General features: G+C 36.3%; 1 protein-coding gene across 1 annotated transcript; it reads left to right on the top strand.

The window, feature by feature from the left end:
• Positions 1-628: 628 nt before the first annotated feature.
• LOC128610693 (galactose-specific lectin nattectin-like) lies at positions 629-13960 on the top strand (the record flags this gene model as incomplete). The annotated part of the gene is given in 7 exon segments (XM_053630111.1): positions 629-679; positions 6299-6469; positions 6554-6665; positions 9639-9689; positions 13233-13262; positions 13374-13441; positions 13880-13960. Coding segments are annotated over 7 exon segments (564 nt in total), but the record flags the coding sequence as incomplete, so codon positions are not given.
• Between the last annotated feature and the right edge of the window lie 3744 nt (positions 13961-17704).

Here is a 17704-nt window from a genome sequence, read left to right as displayed (position 1 = left end):
TGAAGTTATAGATACAACCAGTGTATCTGCTTCAAATGTTAAAGGCCATCAGTGAATGAATAGTTGGGGAATGGTAAATAAAATTGAGTTGGCAGGGGGTGGCAAGGCACACATGTATACACTTCTGCTCAAATATTCAATTCCATATCAAAAGAAAGGATTTTATTCAGTATTCTCCAGTATGCTTTTATGAGTACAGTAAGATTTTCTTAACGGTCGTAATCTCCCAGTACATTAGTTCAAGCATGACTAGTCTAGTCAAATCTTGCTAATAATAATTTGCAATATACAGACACTATAAGGTAGCTATCCTCAACTAAAACACTCTTCTGCAGCCACTGATGGCACCAAAGCAAACATTGCAGATATTTGTTTATAATCTCTTTTAATTCTGTCGTCTTCATCAAAGTAGGCTAATATACACTATGATTAAACATTGCTAGTTACTGTCTTATTCTTAAACCAACCGAATTCAGATGATAACCAGACATACATGTGGCTAATTCAGTGGTTCCCAAACTTTTCCAGGGCAAGGCCCCCCAAATGCCATTAAAATTTGACCGAGGCCCCCCTTTTGCAAGATGTCTTTAAATACACATTAAAAATACAGACTTCTGAATATATCCCCCTTTTTTTATTAATAATTAATCTTACATCTTTACATTAGATTAGGAATTGATTGTGTGTGTGTGTGTGTGTGTGTGTGTGTGTGTGTGTGAGAGAGAGAGAGAGAGAGAGAGAGAGAGAGAGAGAGAGAAAGATAAAACATACGTTTATTTATTTTTCACACCAAATTGTTGAGACCCCCGGGCGCCCCCTGGCGGCCCCCACTTTGAAAACCACTGGGCTAATTTATTAACTTTTTTGCCTCTGCAGTCTTCCCTAGCACTGTTTGCACAACTGTTGTTGAAAACCCAACCACTGGTCCAGCTCTGCCATTAGAACCGAAATATTTTTTAATATGTGAATATATTTTTAGTGGGCAGCAACAGTGGTACATTGGGTATCATTGGTGCTTCACAACTCCAGAGTCCCTGATTCGATCCTGAGCTCAGGTTACTGTCTGTGTAGAGTTTCTCTGGTTGGTGGTGAGTGGATTGGCCACATGAAATTACCAGTGCAAAGGAAATTGGAGAGGCAGGACCGCCACAAAAATATAAAATTTCCCAAACACACACACACCATTCACTCAAACACACACAAGTGAAAACAATAAACATATAATGCATACAACACTCAATTTGAATACACAATCAAATAACAGTAGCGACTAGCCTCGCACTCCAACCACCTTCCCCGGCTCCTGCCAGTACACAAAAAGAAAGAAAACATTCAGCAACGGACAAATAGAGCTGGGTGTTAATTCAGGTTAACTGGGACAGTCTTTAAAGGATTTTGCAATGCTGTAAACCACATTAACATTAATCTAATCTACTTGTGCTTTCAAAATCCAACTCAGATTACGATACATTTATTGCAAAGTAGAATGGCACCAAGGAGATAGACAGAGATGAAGAGAGGCAGTGAGAGAAAAAGAGCAAGGCCAAAAAGTATTATGCAGAATCTTTTTTATTTAGCGCATGCTGTTAATATAATTTTAGGGATGTCAAACCCTGCTACTATTTAAGCTGCGTATTATTTGCGTTGTGAACTATTTGACTAAGTCTTTGTCCATTATGTTGTTCCAATGTCATCACAAATCTTGCCTCTAATGTAGTGTCAAGGAACAAACAGAAAGTTCATTGCATGGTCCCTCTGACGCACAAACAAATGTGTGCAAATGTAAGATGTATCTGCAAAACAAATAGAGAAAGGCTTTGTTAGTCTTCAGGTGTTGCAAACAATTATTTTCACGCCACATTGACTGACACAGGACCTTTTTTATGTCACAGGAAATCACTCATGAAATGCTCTGTGACCTACAGTAAATCAGATGCTGTTTGTAGTCAATATTTTAATTTGAAAACCTGATAAAGGAAACAAGATAAAGAGTAAAAAATAACCATATTAATGATAGTTAAGGTTCTTAAGAATGCAAATATAGAAAAACATGAAAAAGACAAGCAGGCAGAAGTTGACTGTGCAGTCATATTTGTTTCAGAGGACAGGTAAGTCTACATCAGAATTTTATAGGCTGCTCTTTTTTATATCACTAAATGTGTCTTTAATTACAAATCCCTAGCTAACTTGGAGGATGTGTGCATTGCAGATTGATTTCTCTCTTAATGTACTTTAAGTTTAAATAAATGAGAGAATTTAGTTTTTTTCAGGAATAATCCTCAGTGTGAGTACAGTGGTTATCGATCACATTTTAATTTAAAGGAAATTCATACTTTTCCTGCACAAACTAGAGGAGCATGAATATGGAAAGTCATGCTAATGAGCTACTGCCTTAAAGCTATTTTGGGTATAGAAAGGCACTTATTACATCCTTCAGGCAACTCACAGTACTTACCACAATACCATTCAAGGTTGCTTTAAGGTTTCTTTCTTAATGCAAATACAGAAAAACATGAAAAAGATAAACAGGCAGAAAGTGACTGTGCATCGATATTTGTTCCAGCAGATACGTAAGTTTACATCTCTTTATTTCATCTGAAATGTTAATAGAAATGTGAGGAAAGGCATTTTATAGGCTGCTCTTTTTAATTACAAATCACTAACTAACTTGGAGGATAAACATGTTCACCTCTTGGTTGATTCTCTCTCTAATGCCTTCTTTAACTTGCGACTGATTTTGGTGGATGGCCGCCTCTAAGCCGAGTCACTGTTGTGGCATATTCTTTTTATTTCTAAATAATAGATTTAATGGTGTTCTGTAGGATGTTCTATGTTTGATATATTTATAGCCAAACCACCAAACCCTGATTTTTTACTTTTCCAGAACATTGTCACAGATTTGTTTTGATAGCTACTTAGCCTTCATTATTCTGTTTGTTTAGGTATGTTCTGTAACAGATTTGTGCATTAGATATATGATGTCTGAGGCAACTGGTTGCACCAGGACAAATCTAGGGATTTCAAAGCAATGGGCGTGAATATTTATACAGTAGCGACTTTTACATGTTTTATTTGTAAAGAGTTTTGCAAATTATGTTTATTTTCACCCCACTTATATATTATGGGATATGTTTTGTATTCATGTCATATAATCCCAATAAAGTCCATTTCACTTCCCTGTTATGACCCTATAAAAAAAAGGGGGGGGGTGAATACTTATGCAGGCCACTGTATGCACTCCTCTCTTTAGATATGTCTTCAGTAATGCTGTTCATTCTGCTATTATCAGGTCAGTAACTTGGACTTTCACTTTATCACAAATATCTCAACTAGTCAACTGACCTACAGTATCTATAAGTGTCTGTTTTAGCAGATAGTATAGAGCGAATATCTATGATGGTTTCTTGGGCAAACACTATATAAGTGTATGAAAACGATGCATGCATCATTGCATAGTTGCAATCTTGAAAGCCTAATGTTTGATATTTTTTTCTTTCAGAGCTCTCCACACTTTCCTTCACACAGAGTGGTAAGCTGAAATTTTAGTAGTTAAAATAATTCAAAGTAATTTTAATTTTTCTCTCAGCCCTTTACACAGTACTCAATGAAAACAAGACTCACTGATAAAATGATACAAAGTACAAAATAATTTAAAGTAAAATCTGCACAGAAACATTTGAAGCATCGGTTAAAATAGTAATAATTCACCTCACCAGAAATTATATGACAGAGATGAAAGGGGTTAATCAGAGATAGTTCCAGTTAGTTAAGGATGAACCTGAAGCTCATGCTGATTTACAGAAATATATCAATTCCAGATATACATTTTACATTTATAAATTGATTTGTAAAGTATTCCAACCTCATAGCATCAGTGTTATAATGATTCCCCACCCACAATGTCCATGTTACAAGGGGTTCTGTCACCACCTACTGAGATTTTAACATCAACCACAGAGTATGTTTTCTCATAAACATGAAAAGAAATATAGCACTAATACCAGTTTATACAACCCAATTCCAAAAAAGTTGGGACAGTATGGAAAATGCTAATAAAAGCAAAGAAGACTGATTTGTAAATCTACTTTGACTTGTATTTAAACAAAAAACATATAAAGACAAGGTATTTGATGTTTTACCTGATCAACTGCACAGTTTGTGAAGATAAATGTTTATTCTTAAATTGATGCATGCAACATGTTCCAAAATAGTTTGGACAGGGACAATTTAGGACTAATAGCGATGTGACAAGTGAAAATAAGAAGGTGATGTGAAACAGGTGAGGCAGTCATCTAATCATAGTATATAAGGAGCCTCCAAAAAAGGTCTAGTCCAAGAGCAAGGATGGGTCGAGGCTCGCCAACCTGCCAACAGATGCATCCGCAAATAATCCAACACATTGAGAACAACATTCCACAAAGACAAATCAGTAGGATTTTGGGCATTTCACCTTCTACAGTGTACAATATAATTAAAGGATTCAAGGAATTCGGTCAAATCTCGGTGTGTAAAGGGCAAGGCCAAATACCACTTCTTGAGGTGAATGCACCTCTGATCTGTCAGACGTCACTGACTTACAAACCGTCATGAGTCTGTAATGGATATCCTGACATGGGCTCGGGAATACTTTGGTAAACCTTTGTTAGTTAAACACCATCCACAGATGCAAGTTAAGGCTTTACTATGCAAAGCAGAAACCATACATCAACACTGTCCAGAAGCACCGCTGACTTCTCTGGGCTCGGTCTCATCTGAGATGGAGAGTAGCACAGTGGAATCGTGTTTTGTGGTCAACATTTCAAATAGTTTTTGGACAAAACAGCCATTGTGTTCTCTGATCCAAAAAGGAAAAGGACCATCCAAGCTGTTATCAGTGTCAGGTGCAAAAGCCAGCATTTGTCATGGTATGGGGGTGTGTCAGTGCCCATGCCAAGATACAGTAACTTACAGATCTGTGAGGGCAGCATTAATGCACAAAGATATGTGCACATTTTGGAGCAACATATGCTCCCATCCAGAGCAGGACAACGCCAAACCACATTCTGCCTGGATTACAAGTGCATGGTTGGGTAAGCAGAGAGTGCAGGTGCTAGCATGGCATGCCTGCAGTCCTGACCTGTCTCCGATTGAGAATGTGTGGCACATTATTAAGCGCATATTAAGGCAACGAAGGCCCTGTACAGTTGTGCGGCTGAAGAAATGCATAATGGATGAATGGGGGAAAATTTCGCTTGCTAAAGTGTTATTAAAAGAAAAGGTGATGTTACACAGTGGTAAACAGTCGACTATCCCAAATTTTTTTGAGTATCTTGCAGATTTGAAATGAGTTTTCATTTTTTCAAGTAAAACGTCAAATAATGTGTTAATAATGTGTTTTCAATATAGTACAGGGTGAAGTTAATTTTCAAATTACTCTTTATGTTTTGGTTTTTTTTGCATTTTCCATACTGTCCCAGCTTTTTCAGAACTGGGGTTGTATATATTACTTGACCAGTAAGTGTAATTTTTTATTTTACTGTTTTATTGACAGGAAAAGGTTATGTGTATGGAATACTGCACTCTAATATCATTTCAAACACAGTTACATTTGACAAGAGCAAGTTGATCAAATCAGCTGCTCGCCTTTGGAGTGTATAGAGTATTCCCTGCTCTGTCATTAATCCTCTGCTCTGTGCATTACTACATGAATATTAGCTGTCTAATTTGTGAAATGGTAGGCTCTGTGTTTTAGCTAACAAGCTAAAGGTAGTTGGTTATTGGCTAACTGGAGAAGTGTTTCAAATACCGTTAGGAACGCAGCTTGGATTGTGTATTGATTTGCCAATTGCGATCATCAGATTAATTTATATGTGTATAAATCAGCTTTACAGACTGATCTCCTGTAAAGACTTATCTACACAATACTGTCCTTCCTCATGCATCATTGCTCTGCAGCAAACATAATAAATAATGATAAATAGCTGTGAACAGCTTTTTTTTAGTGTGCCCATCAACTGACTTAACTTACTTATTAAGCAAACTTTGTCTAAAAATAAATAAATATATAAATAATAAAACTTTTCCAAACTAGCCAAAAATTTGACTAAGTAGTCATACGTGCAATCTGCTTCTGTAATCCACTGCTCCACATTAATGAAGGTTACATGTATATTATGTGGTATATCTCTTAAGATCTAAAATGCCAGCGTAGCTGGACACAGCTTGGATCACGCTGTTTCAAGATCTTCACAACAGCAACAACCTGGGATAACGCAGAGGTAATCTCTTCTATTACATGTGATTTCCTTAATTTAAAAAATATACAATAAATATTAATTATTGTGATTTCTTCCAGCAAAATTGTGTGAACATGGGAGGGCATCTTGCATCTGTGCACAACATGCAGGTGTATGCTTTCATCCAGGCTTTAGTCCTAAATGCAACTAAGTCAAATAGTCCAACATGGATAGGTGCCAGTGATACAGTACAGGTTTGTGACACAAAAACAACATTCCAGCATATTTGAGAATTCATTGCATTACTTTATATTTAAACTATTTCTTTTTTCCTCTAGGAAGGAGTTTGGGTGTGGACTGATGGGACAGCATTTGATTACACATACTGGTTTACTGGACAGCCTGATAACTTTCATGGAATTGAACACTGTTTGGAGATGAATTATCAAGGTTTTCACTTTAATATTTATATGATGTACAGAAAACTAAAACATGGCAGGACAACAGTGTCTCAAATGATAACTTTTTCAGTTTATTGCCTGTCTGGCAGTGTCTTGCACATCATTTATCTTTCAGAGCAGCATGAATTGACCTGGACATGGATACAAAACTATACTTTATGTTGAGCAGGAATGCACTACCATGCACAAATGCTTGTGGTCTATTTCATAGACAAGACTGCAAATTTGAGTGTACAGATCAATGTGCAGTATGAATAAATCAGCATCTTAGTCATGAAACTGTCGTACCACATCAAACAAGTGGTGATTTGGATAGAACTGATTAATCAGATTCCACTGCATCGAAATCACCTGCTCTCGTCTTCACATCCCTATTATGTAAAAATGAAGCCAAGATAAATTATGTCAGATCCGTTTCCATCTTTAATGTGATATACAGTCGCGTCCAAAAGTCTGAGACCACTTGTGAATATGATGTGAACAGTTTTCAATACAAATTATACTGACCTGTCACTTTAATAGGAACACCTGTACACCTGCTCATTCATGCAGCTGTCCAATCAGTCAATCGATTGGCAGCATCACAGTGCAAAAAAAAATCATGCAGATACATGTCAAGAACTTCAGTTAATATTCATATCAAACATCAGAATGGAGGAAACGTGTGATCTCCTTGACTTTAACTGTGGCATTGTTGTTGGTGCCAGACGGGCTGGTTTGAGTATTTCAGATACGGTTGGGATTTTCACACACAACAGTCTCTAAAGCTTACACAGAAGGTGTACAGGTGTTCCTAATAAAATGGACAGTGAGTGTATAATATTGTCAACAACGTCAGTGAAGAGTAGAATCTTTGAAACCTGAATTTCAGAGTTTCTTAGTATTTGTATGTCCCCTTTTTTGCTTTAATGACAATGTGCACTCAAGCGGGCATGGACTCCAAAAGTTTGTGCAAAAACTTCTGGTTCATTTTCAAGTCCATCGGAGTGTCGTCTGAACACAAGCTTCAATACAAGAGATTAGTCATGAGGGAAAATACCTTTTGTACAAAACAGTTAACATAAAAAAATTAATTGCTTACATTTAAATAGGGACCTAGTGCAGAATCTTACATTTTAAATATTCAAGATATTGAACATTTGTTTTAATATTTCAAAATTCGTAACCCTTCTGTTTAAAGCTGTAGGATCAAACTTTTTTTGGTTAAAAATGAACAAAAATCAATTACTGAGCAAGTACATAAAAAAATATCAATATTCAAAACTGTCTCCTTACCTTATCTCGATCCACAATGGTAAGCTTAAAATAATGATTTATAAATTGAGCTGTCGGGTCGGATTTCGTGGGAAACGTCAGTTTGACATCATTTGCGTGGACTTTGACGTAACCATGATTTGCGTGATTACATCACGTTCGTAAAGAAAAAGAAGAAGGGCCGGCTACTATATCACGTGTTCTTACAAGAGTTGCTTAGAATTTAAACATGTCATCTAGATGGCTGCTTTTAATCTGGATAGTTGAATGTCAATCATTGCTGACATCCGGTGAATCAGCTGTTGTCAAAACCAAGAAGCCTTGAACTGCGGAGAGTGAAAGTGACCGAGCCCGTGCTAAAACGAGAATAAATATCTGCATGGCTTTTGAGAGGTGGCGACACTCTGAGATCTGAAGGGATTGAGACTGACACAGAGATGGCTTTTTTCTGATGAACAAGTAAAACATTTCAGTGGCTCAATAGGTAGCTAGCTAACATTAGCACACTTGTTCACTTGATGCAGCAAGATATCGAGTTTTCTATGGTGTTTTTGTTTGTGCTAAGGTCAGTGTGGTAAATTGCACTTAATTTCTGCTAGCTATGTGAGAGAGCAACTCACCTCTACTCCAGGAAAACCGTATCCACTGCCACCCCCGCTGTCAAGTACTGGAGCTAATATTCAACCCATACGAATACCTCAAACCATCAGATTCATCCGCATACAGGAGCAGTGCCAAAGCACAACCCATGAAAAAAAAAATAATAACTCTGCAAGTAACTTGCAATTTTATGTTTCAAACAGAGATGGCGACAGAGAGGCAAAAGTTCAGTACCGCAGCTTTAATTCCTATTTTGAATGAAAAAGAAAAATCCAGATTTTCAATGTAGTCTCAGACTTTTGGACTCCACTTCAGCAGCCAACAAAATTCATAAGAATAAACAATAGAAAAGTAGCCACCTTTGACTTGCAAAGAAACTTGATACAACCGACTGACTGACTTAGGGACCCAATTTCTTGGGAATTTGGGGGCTTAAGTAGGCCTATAGTCTCTTTATGTGTTTTTATTAAAACAAAAATCTGCTTACTGTAGTACATGTGGCTATGGCACATGCTGTGGAATACAGAGGTCAATTCAGCTACAGCAACGTTATCCTCCTAAACTTCTTAAACACTTCTGACCCACAAACTGGATTTATCTATGACTGGTAATGCTGCACCAGCATCATCACATATTTAAAGGCATTAAAGCCACTCAATTTGACTACTTTCAAGTTAAACAGTATCTGATGCATCAGATTTCACAGAAAATCACAGGACAAAATTAATGCATTTCCAAAAGGACAAAAGTCATTAATAGTCTAGAAGTGAAAAATATAACTGATATAGATTAACAGAAAAATACAAACTTTTAGCCCTTTTCAGTAAATAAAATTGATTTTTAATAACATTGAAATTGTTAATTTATGATTTTCTGTCCTCTTTGCAAGGTATTTAGGTTATTCAGTAACCCAATGCTTTCTGTTTATTCTGGAAATGTCAACTCTATAGAATTTGTTTTTAATGACCTTTGTAATGAGTGAATTTAATAAAGGTACTGAAAATATTTCTTTTTGCCATGCCCAGTATATTTAAAATATATCTGTACATTTCTATACCCTATATCATTCATGTGTATTAATGTGTTTTGTCATTTCTCTGTTCTTTAGGTGCTTGGAATGATGAAGTCTGCACGATCCTGTACCCATCAGCATGTGCAAGTGAGTATTCCTCTCTCCTAGCCCGCTATCTTTAACTATGTCTAATAAATAATATTTTATGGTCACAAATCTATTGGCATTCTGCTTGCCTTGACAATAATAGTAATTATATTGTTATAATATACAGTCAAGTCCATAAATATTTGATTGTTATTGTTATTTTAGCTGTCTACCACAGTACATTGAAGTTGAAATTAAATAATAAATGAGTTCAAAGTGTAGAATTTCAGCTTTAAACTAATCTTAATCTAAGGATATTTACATCCAAACTGGGTGAATGGTATAGGAATTACACAGCACATTTTATGTGACAAACCAACATAATCATAAATCAAATTGTCATTTGTAATACTTGGTTGCTAATCCTTTGCAGTCAATGACTGCCTGAAGCCTTGAACCCAAAGACATCACCAGATACTGGCTTTCTTCCCTGGTGATGCTCTGCCGTGTCTTTACATTCACCTTTTAAAAAATATTCACCTTAAAAAATCCTTGGGTTTCTTCTAAGTATGCTTTTGGTCATTGCATCTGCATTGTGAAGCGCCATCTAATTTAGAAGCATTTGGCTGAATTTGAGCAAATAATATAGCCCTATACACTTCAGAATTCATCCTACTGTTTTTGTCAGCAGTCACATCATCAACACTGTAAATACAAGAGAACCATTTCCATTGACAGCCATAAGACACACCATAAGACGAGGTGGTATGCTTTGGATAAGGATAATGAGCAGTTGCTTCTCTTCTCCACGTTCTTCTCTTCCCATCATTCTGGTGCAAGTTGATCTTTGTCTCATCTCTCTATAAGCGGTATACAGTTTGGACAGTCTAATTAATTGAATTTGCCACAGGACAAATCCAGTCAAACAAGCAAACAGGATGCACCTGAGCTTAATTTGGAGTGCCTTAGAGTCTGAATATTTATCAAATTAGAGATTTCAGATTTTTAAACTATTTTTGATTTTAAATTAAACACAGAAAAATGTGCAAAAACAGAATTTTTTTTAGAACCCACTGTATGTTCATGAAAATATCAGTCCCTGACAAATATATTAACAAATTAAAGCATAACATTACAACTGTGTTATGGGTTTAGTTTTCTGTCAGTGTATGTACCTTTCGACTGGAAATATAGATATAGAGTACCTTTAATAAAGATTTAAGCGACATAATTGGTACATATTTATCTTTTAGAGTAAAGCTTTAAAGGTACACTGCATGTACATTTCTATGTAAAAGATACAGTGCCCTCCAATAATATTGGTACCCCCAGTAAATATGAGCAAGTCTGTGAAAAATGTATTGTTTAATCTTTTGATCTTTTCTTAAAAATTTACAAAAATTCGCTGCTCTCATGGATATCAAACAATTGCAAACAAAATACAGATTTATTTATTTATTTGCAGATAAAACACAGGTTTATTGTAAAAAAAAAAATTAGTTAAATATAGCTGTGCAACAATTATTGGCACCCTTTTAGTCAATACTTGGTGCTACCTTCCTTTGCCAAGATAACAGCTCTGAGTCTTCTCCTATAATGCCACAAAATCAAGGTCCTGCCATGGCCATCCCAGTCCCCTGACCTGAACCCCATAGAAAACCTGTGGGGTGAACTGAAGAGGAGAGTCCACCAGCGTGGACCTTGAAATTGGTAGGATCTGGAGAGATTCTGTATGGAGGAATCATCTCAGATCCCTTGCCATGTATTCTCCAACCTCATTCAGTAATCCATTTCTGTGTTGATTTTGATGTATGTTTTGGATCATTGTCCTGCTGGAAGATCCAACCATGCCCCATTTGAAGCTTTCTGGCAGAGGCAGTCAGGTTTTCATTTAATATCTGTTGATATTTGATAGAGTCCATGATGACATGTATCATAACAAAATGTCCAGGTCCTCTGGCAGAAAAAGAGCCAGAAAAACATTAAAGAGCCACCACCATATGTGGGCATGAGGTACTTTTCCATATGGCTACCTCTCTGTGTGCACCAAAACCACCTCTGGTGTTTATTGCCAAAAAGTTCTATTTTGGTTTCATCTGACCATAGAACCCGATCCCATTTGAAGTTCCAATATTGTCTGGCAAACTGAAGATGCTTGGGTTTGTTTTTGGATCAGTAGAGGCTTTTTTCTTGAAACCCTTCCAAACAACTTGGTTGCTGTAGGTGACTTCAGATTGTAGTTTTGGAGACTTTCTGACCCCAAGACACAGCTAACTTCTGCAATTCTCCAGCTGTGATCCTTGGAGATTTTTTGGCCACTCGAACCATCCTCTTCACAGTGTGTTGAGACAATATAGACACACGTCCTCTTCCAGGTTGATTCATAATATTTTTAGTTGACTGGAACTTCTTAATAATTGCCCTGATGGTTGAAATGGGCATTTTCAATGCTTGTGCTATTTTCTCATAGCCACTTCCCATTTTGTGAAGCTCAACAGCATATCACAGCCATACTCCTTGGTCCTACCCACTGTTATGAATGACTAAAGTATTTGGTCTATGTGTTACTTCATATTTATACCCCTGTGAAACAGGAAGTCATGGTTGAACAATTTCCTGTTCCTAGTCACCCAGGTGTACTAAAAAATTGTAAAAGATCAATGGGAATATATTTCAAATATATTTTTCTCATATGAATTTATAGGGGTGCCAATAATTGATGCATATATTTTTTTGAATAAACCTGTGTTGTGTTAGCCATTGTTTGATATGCATGAGATCAGAGTATTTTTGAGAATTTTTTTAACAAAATGGTGTTGAGTGACAAAGGTTTACCAAAGTATTCCCGAGCCCATGTCAGGATATCCATTACAGACTCATGATGGTTTTTAAGACAGTGACATCTGAGGGATCGGAGCTCATGTGCATTCAGAAGTGATTTTCGACCTTCCCTTTACCCACCAAGATTTGACCGGATTCCTTGAATCTTTTAATTATATTGTACACTGTAGAAGGTGAAATGCCCAAAATCCTACCGATTTGTCTTTAGGGAATGTTGTTCTCAAAGTGTTGGATTATTCGCTGATGCATCTGTTGGCAGATTGGAGAGCCTCAACCCATCTTTGCTCTTGAAGGACTAGGCCTTTTTTGGATGCTCCTTATATACTGTGATTAGACGATTGCCTCACCTTTTTCACATAACCTTATTTCAACTTGTCACATCACTATTAGTCCTAAATTGCCCCTGTCCCAACTTTTTTCGATTGTGTTGCTTGCATCAATTTTAAAATAAACATTTATCTTCAAAATATTATGTAGTTGATTAGGTAAAACATCAAATACCTTGTCTTTATATGTTTTTTGTTTAAATACAATTCAAAGTACATTTACAAATCACTCCTCTTTGTTTTTCTTATCATTTTCCATACTGTCCCAACTTTTGGAATGGGGTTGTATTTTGTTTTTCAATTTTGAAACCAAAACGAATGAACGCGACGTACACAGACCTATGTACTCCTTCAGCCTAACTAAATGAATTCTGACAGGCAGACATGGCTAGCACAATTAATATGAAACAATGTATGTACCTTTTATGTCCTGCAGAGCCAGCCATCCCAGCTAAGATCAAAGCAGGTACTGAACAACTGTTTTTAAGAAATTGGTACAAGAAAAGAAAGAATGACATTTTCTTTTCTGAAATTTCAGTTTCCTTTTTAATGTAATTTATTTAATGGTTTTCTGCAGAGATACAACTCAAAATAATTTCAGAAAAAGACTTGCTGGAATCTGACATTGAAGAACTTCTCCAAAAGGTAACATATGAACATTCAGAAGGAAAAAACACAATTCCATTAATTGTCCTTTACTTCTTTACTACTTTAATACACTGTATATGACATATGCATGTCTTGTCAGCAACAATATAGGATCATAAACATGGAATGAATCGTTAAATGTGTAGGAGAATCTCCAATAACAGTTTATTCACCACAGTCACAAACCTGGGACATCTTTATGATATTTTATAAATTTGAAGCAACAAATGGAACTAAACTAAAGGAAACTAAAAGAAACTACAAAAATGTACAGAAACTTGATTATCATGCTCAAGGTGTTTTTCTGATAAAATTCCAATGCCTTGAATCTTTCAAAGAGAAATAAAGAATTTTAAATATTTCATTTACGGATAAAGCATTAATATGTTACACTGTCATGCTGTTATGACACAACTATGTCTGTTGTCCCTACAGATTAAACAGAAGCTGATGGACAGTGGAATGCCAAGCAACACTACAATTCGCTTGAAAAACATTTATAAGAAACCAAAATAGACTTGGCACTGAAGGGAACATTAAAATGTTTGAATAGAATTAGAGCTTGAATTTCATAATTAGGAATTACATTAGAAACAGACAACTTTATGCACTATATGGCTAAAGGCTTGTGGATGTCTGACTATATAACATTCATATGTTTTATGAAAGATATGTTTTCAGTTTTGGGAAGAACCACATGTGGGTGTGATGGACAGGTGTGCACAAACTTTTGGCCATATAGTGTAAGTTGGCTCATATTGTAGAAGATAGTATAGTAACCATCCTTGCCCACTGTCTGCATCAGTGCTATTTTATGTGGAGCTGAGAGACGTAATTCTGAAAGAAGGATGTGAAAACACCTAAAGTTTTTTTTCTCTTCTGTAACTACCTGCAAATGCCTCCTGGGCTCATTAGGATCTCAGGAAGATTAAGCCTTGCCATATATATAATGATTGTTAATTCTTTTTGCCTAATAATATTTTTTAATTATTGATTAATTTTAAGAAATTAGAAATTTCATAGTTAATTAGATCTAATATTATCTGTATAAGCTATGACATACTGCATAGATAAGGCTAGGGTCCAATGACACACACACACACACACACACACACACACACACTCACACACACACGCACACACAGAGAGAGTTAGTTTGCTACATTTTACTCAGAATAAGGGTAACAACAGATTGCAGTACATACAAGTTAGGAAGCATGTGTATGAAGACAGATATTCTCTTCTACTAGGAAGAGTTACAGGGTTAACACATGAGAAGAAACATCATTGATCTCTGTTTGAAAATTGTGATGATCCATGAACTATTCAATTCAATTCATTTTTATTTGTATACAATGGTCATTGTCTCAAAGCAGCTTTACAGAAATATATAAACACGGGATACAGATTTTAAATGTGTGAATTTATCCCAATTGAGCAAGCCGGTCATGACAGTGGCAAGGAAAAACTCCCTACGATGTTGTGAGGAAGAAACTTTGAGAAGAACCAGACTCAGTAGGGAACCCATAATCATCTGGGTAACAACAGATAGTGTGAAAGTAAAGGAAAGTTCATTATGGGTTTATATGAAGTCTATTTGTTGAACTAGTCCTATGTTCACTAACGGAGACGTGAATGCAAAACTGTATGTTGTAATTGTAGTCCCAGGGCCAAAGTAGCGACCGTAGTCCCAGCAACCACATTGAGAATGTCCATGTGAAATTGGAGTTGATGTGAGCTCCATCCAGAGGTAGGGCATCCGAACAGATCAGGCAGGTCCGGAGAGCAGAAAGGATTAGGATTACTAGCATCTCCATAAAATCATGTGTGGCTCGACAGAAGGAGAGAGGGAGAGGGAGGTAAAGAGAGGGAGAGATTGTTAGGTAAGACTGCTTTGCGTAAAAGAAAGTCTACTCATGGTAAGTTTGAGTAAACAAATACATTTTCAGCCTGGACTTAAACACTGAGACTGTGTCTGAGTCCCGATCACTAATTGGAATTCTGTTCCATAACTGTGGGGCTTTGTAAGAGAAAGCTCTTCACCCTGCTGTACCCTTTGTTATTCGAGGTACCCTCAAATAGCCTGCACCTTTTGATCTAAGCAGTGTGGCAGATCATAACAAACCAAAAGGTCACTTAGATACTGTGGTGTGAGAGTGGCGTTTAGTGTTTTATAGGACAATAGTAGTATTTTATAATCAATGCGAGATTTCACTGGGAGTCAATGCAGTGTTGATAAGATCGGGGTGATGTGGTCGTATCGTCTGGTTCTACTAAGCACTCTTGCAGCTGCATTCTGGACTAACTGTAGCTTGTTTATGCACCTACTGGAACATCCAGACAGTAAGGCATTACAATAATCTAGTCTACAGGTAACAAAAGCATTTTTTCTGCAGGTGACATTATATTTCTTATCTTAGCAATTTTTCTGAGATGAAAGAAGGCTATCATAGTAATATTATCTACATGAGCTTCAAATGAAAGACTGGAGTCAATGATCACACCAAGGTCTTTTACTGCTGTAAATGACGAAATGGAAAGACCATCCAGAGTAACTATGTGATCACAAAGCTTACTTCTAGCTACACGTGGTCCTAGTACAAGGGAAGAATTGATTATATTTAGACAGAGTTCAATTAGTCCAAGAAAAATCTGTTTAAAGAAACATGTAGGTAGGGGATCTAGAATACAAGTTGATGATTTTGCTGAAGAGATTAATGAAGCTAGTTTGGTCTCTCTAAGGGGAGTAAAACATTCTAAACCTTGTTCTGATATTGCTATATTATCATCTAGAGGGTTAGTTAGAAAACGGTCTGGTTTTACTTTAATAGCCTGAATTTCACATCGAATATTTTCAACTTTACCAATGAAAAAATTCATGAAATCTTAATAATCTTTCCTTCTCTTACATTTTGTATGTGCTTGTCCCTCAATTCTCATCAGAACCTAGGCAAAACAATTCAACACCAATTGGTCATTCTATCTCAAGATGTACAATAAAGATTGCTTGATTATTTTTAATTTTCCAATTTTTTTGAGTGATTACCCCTCTGTATTGGCATTGCAAAACTCCCAGTTTTTTATGTTATTTTATTTTATTTGGTTTAACTATGAATGCGATATTTGTGTCATGGCATACAATAAATTTTGATTATACAGCTGTTTAAACAAACCTCAGTATTTTGGCTTAGGATAGCTCTGTGTCCTAAGTCCTCTATAGTGGCATTATGCTTTTAAAATTTAGAGTGTGAGATTCTACTGGTTACAGAACTAGGGCTAGTAGAAATCTGAGGTAACTTATAGTTACATTTGACATCCCTCCCGAAAATCGACTATCATTAGCATGCAAATTTGCCGGATAGCTTAAACAATCTTAATTGGCCTAATCAAAAATTCCCTGCTTATCTTTCATGGCTCAAAAGCACTGAAAGACTCTCCCATGGTGAAAAGCTGCATGTCCTTTTTGCAGATTTTACAGGAGGCTACTCAAGGATTTGGTCCTTGTTTTAACCATAATTTGCATTTTTTGTTCTCAAGCCAACGCTCATTGAAACGGCAACCTCCCACCATGTTGGTATTTCTCACTCTGTTCCATCAGAGGGCGCACATCAAAAAAGACTTGCAGATCACATTATAGCTACACATGCAGACTCGAGCGGAGTTGTTTTCGTTTTATGCAAAAGGAAAAAGCAATTAGTCTTATTTTATCCAAAAAGTGAACTATTCAGTAAGATAGCAAATTATTATGAAAGCAATGCAATTGCAATTTCAAGTGGTTTCAAGCACTTTATCCAAAATCCAAGCACTTTCCAAACCTTGAAGATATGACATTAAAATTCAAGCATTTTCAAGGATTTCCAGCACCCGTAAGAACCCTGTATACGCTAGGCCACAGTTACTTTGTTTCTGACCACAAGATTTGAAGATTAGCATATGATGCAATTAATTACTTAATGACAGTTATTGACTTAGGAGCATGGTCAGGAGGTGCCTACTCTAGACACTAGGCCTAGATTATGATTTGTAACACTTGGTCATGTTTACAGGTATTATTACTTAATCACATTATTTTAATCAATAATTTTTAATCAATAATCAACTTAATTTTTCTCTTCTGTAACTGCCTGAAAATGCCTCCTTGGCTCATTTGGATCTCAGGAAGATTAAGCCTTGCCGTACACACAGTCATGTGAAAAAGAAAGTACACTCCACTTCAAATCTATGTTTTTATTCATCAGGGCCTAAATAACAATTGTATGG

The sequence above is a fragment of the Ictalurus furcatus genome, chromosome 7 (genome assembly GCF_023375685.1).
Source record: "Ictalurus furcatus strain D&B chromosome 7, Billie_1.0, whole genome shotgun sequence".
In the NCBI taxonomy this organism is placed as follows: domain Eukaryota; kingdom Metazoa; phylum Chordata; class Actinopteri; order Siluriformes; family Ictaluridae; genus Ictalurus; species Ictalurus furcatus.
The sequence above is the reverse complement of the archived record's forward strand: the minus strand, read 5'-3'. Positions and strand labels throughout refer to the sequence as shown.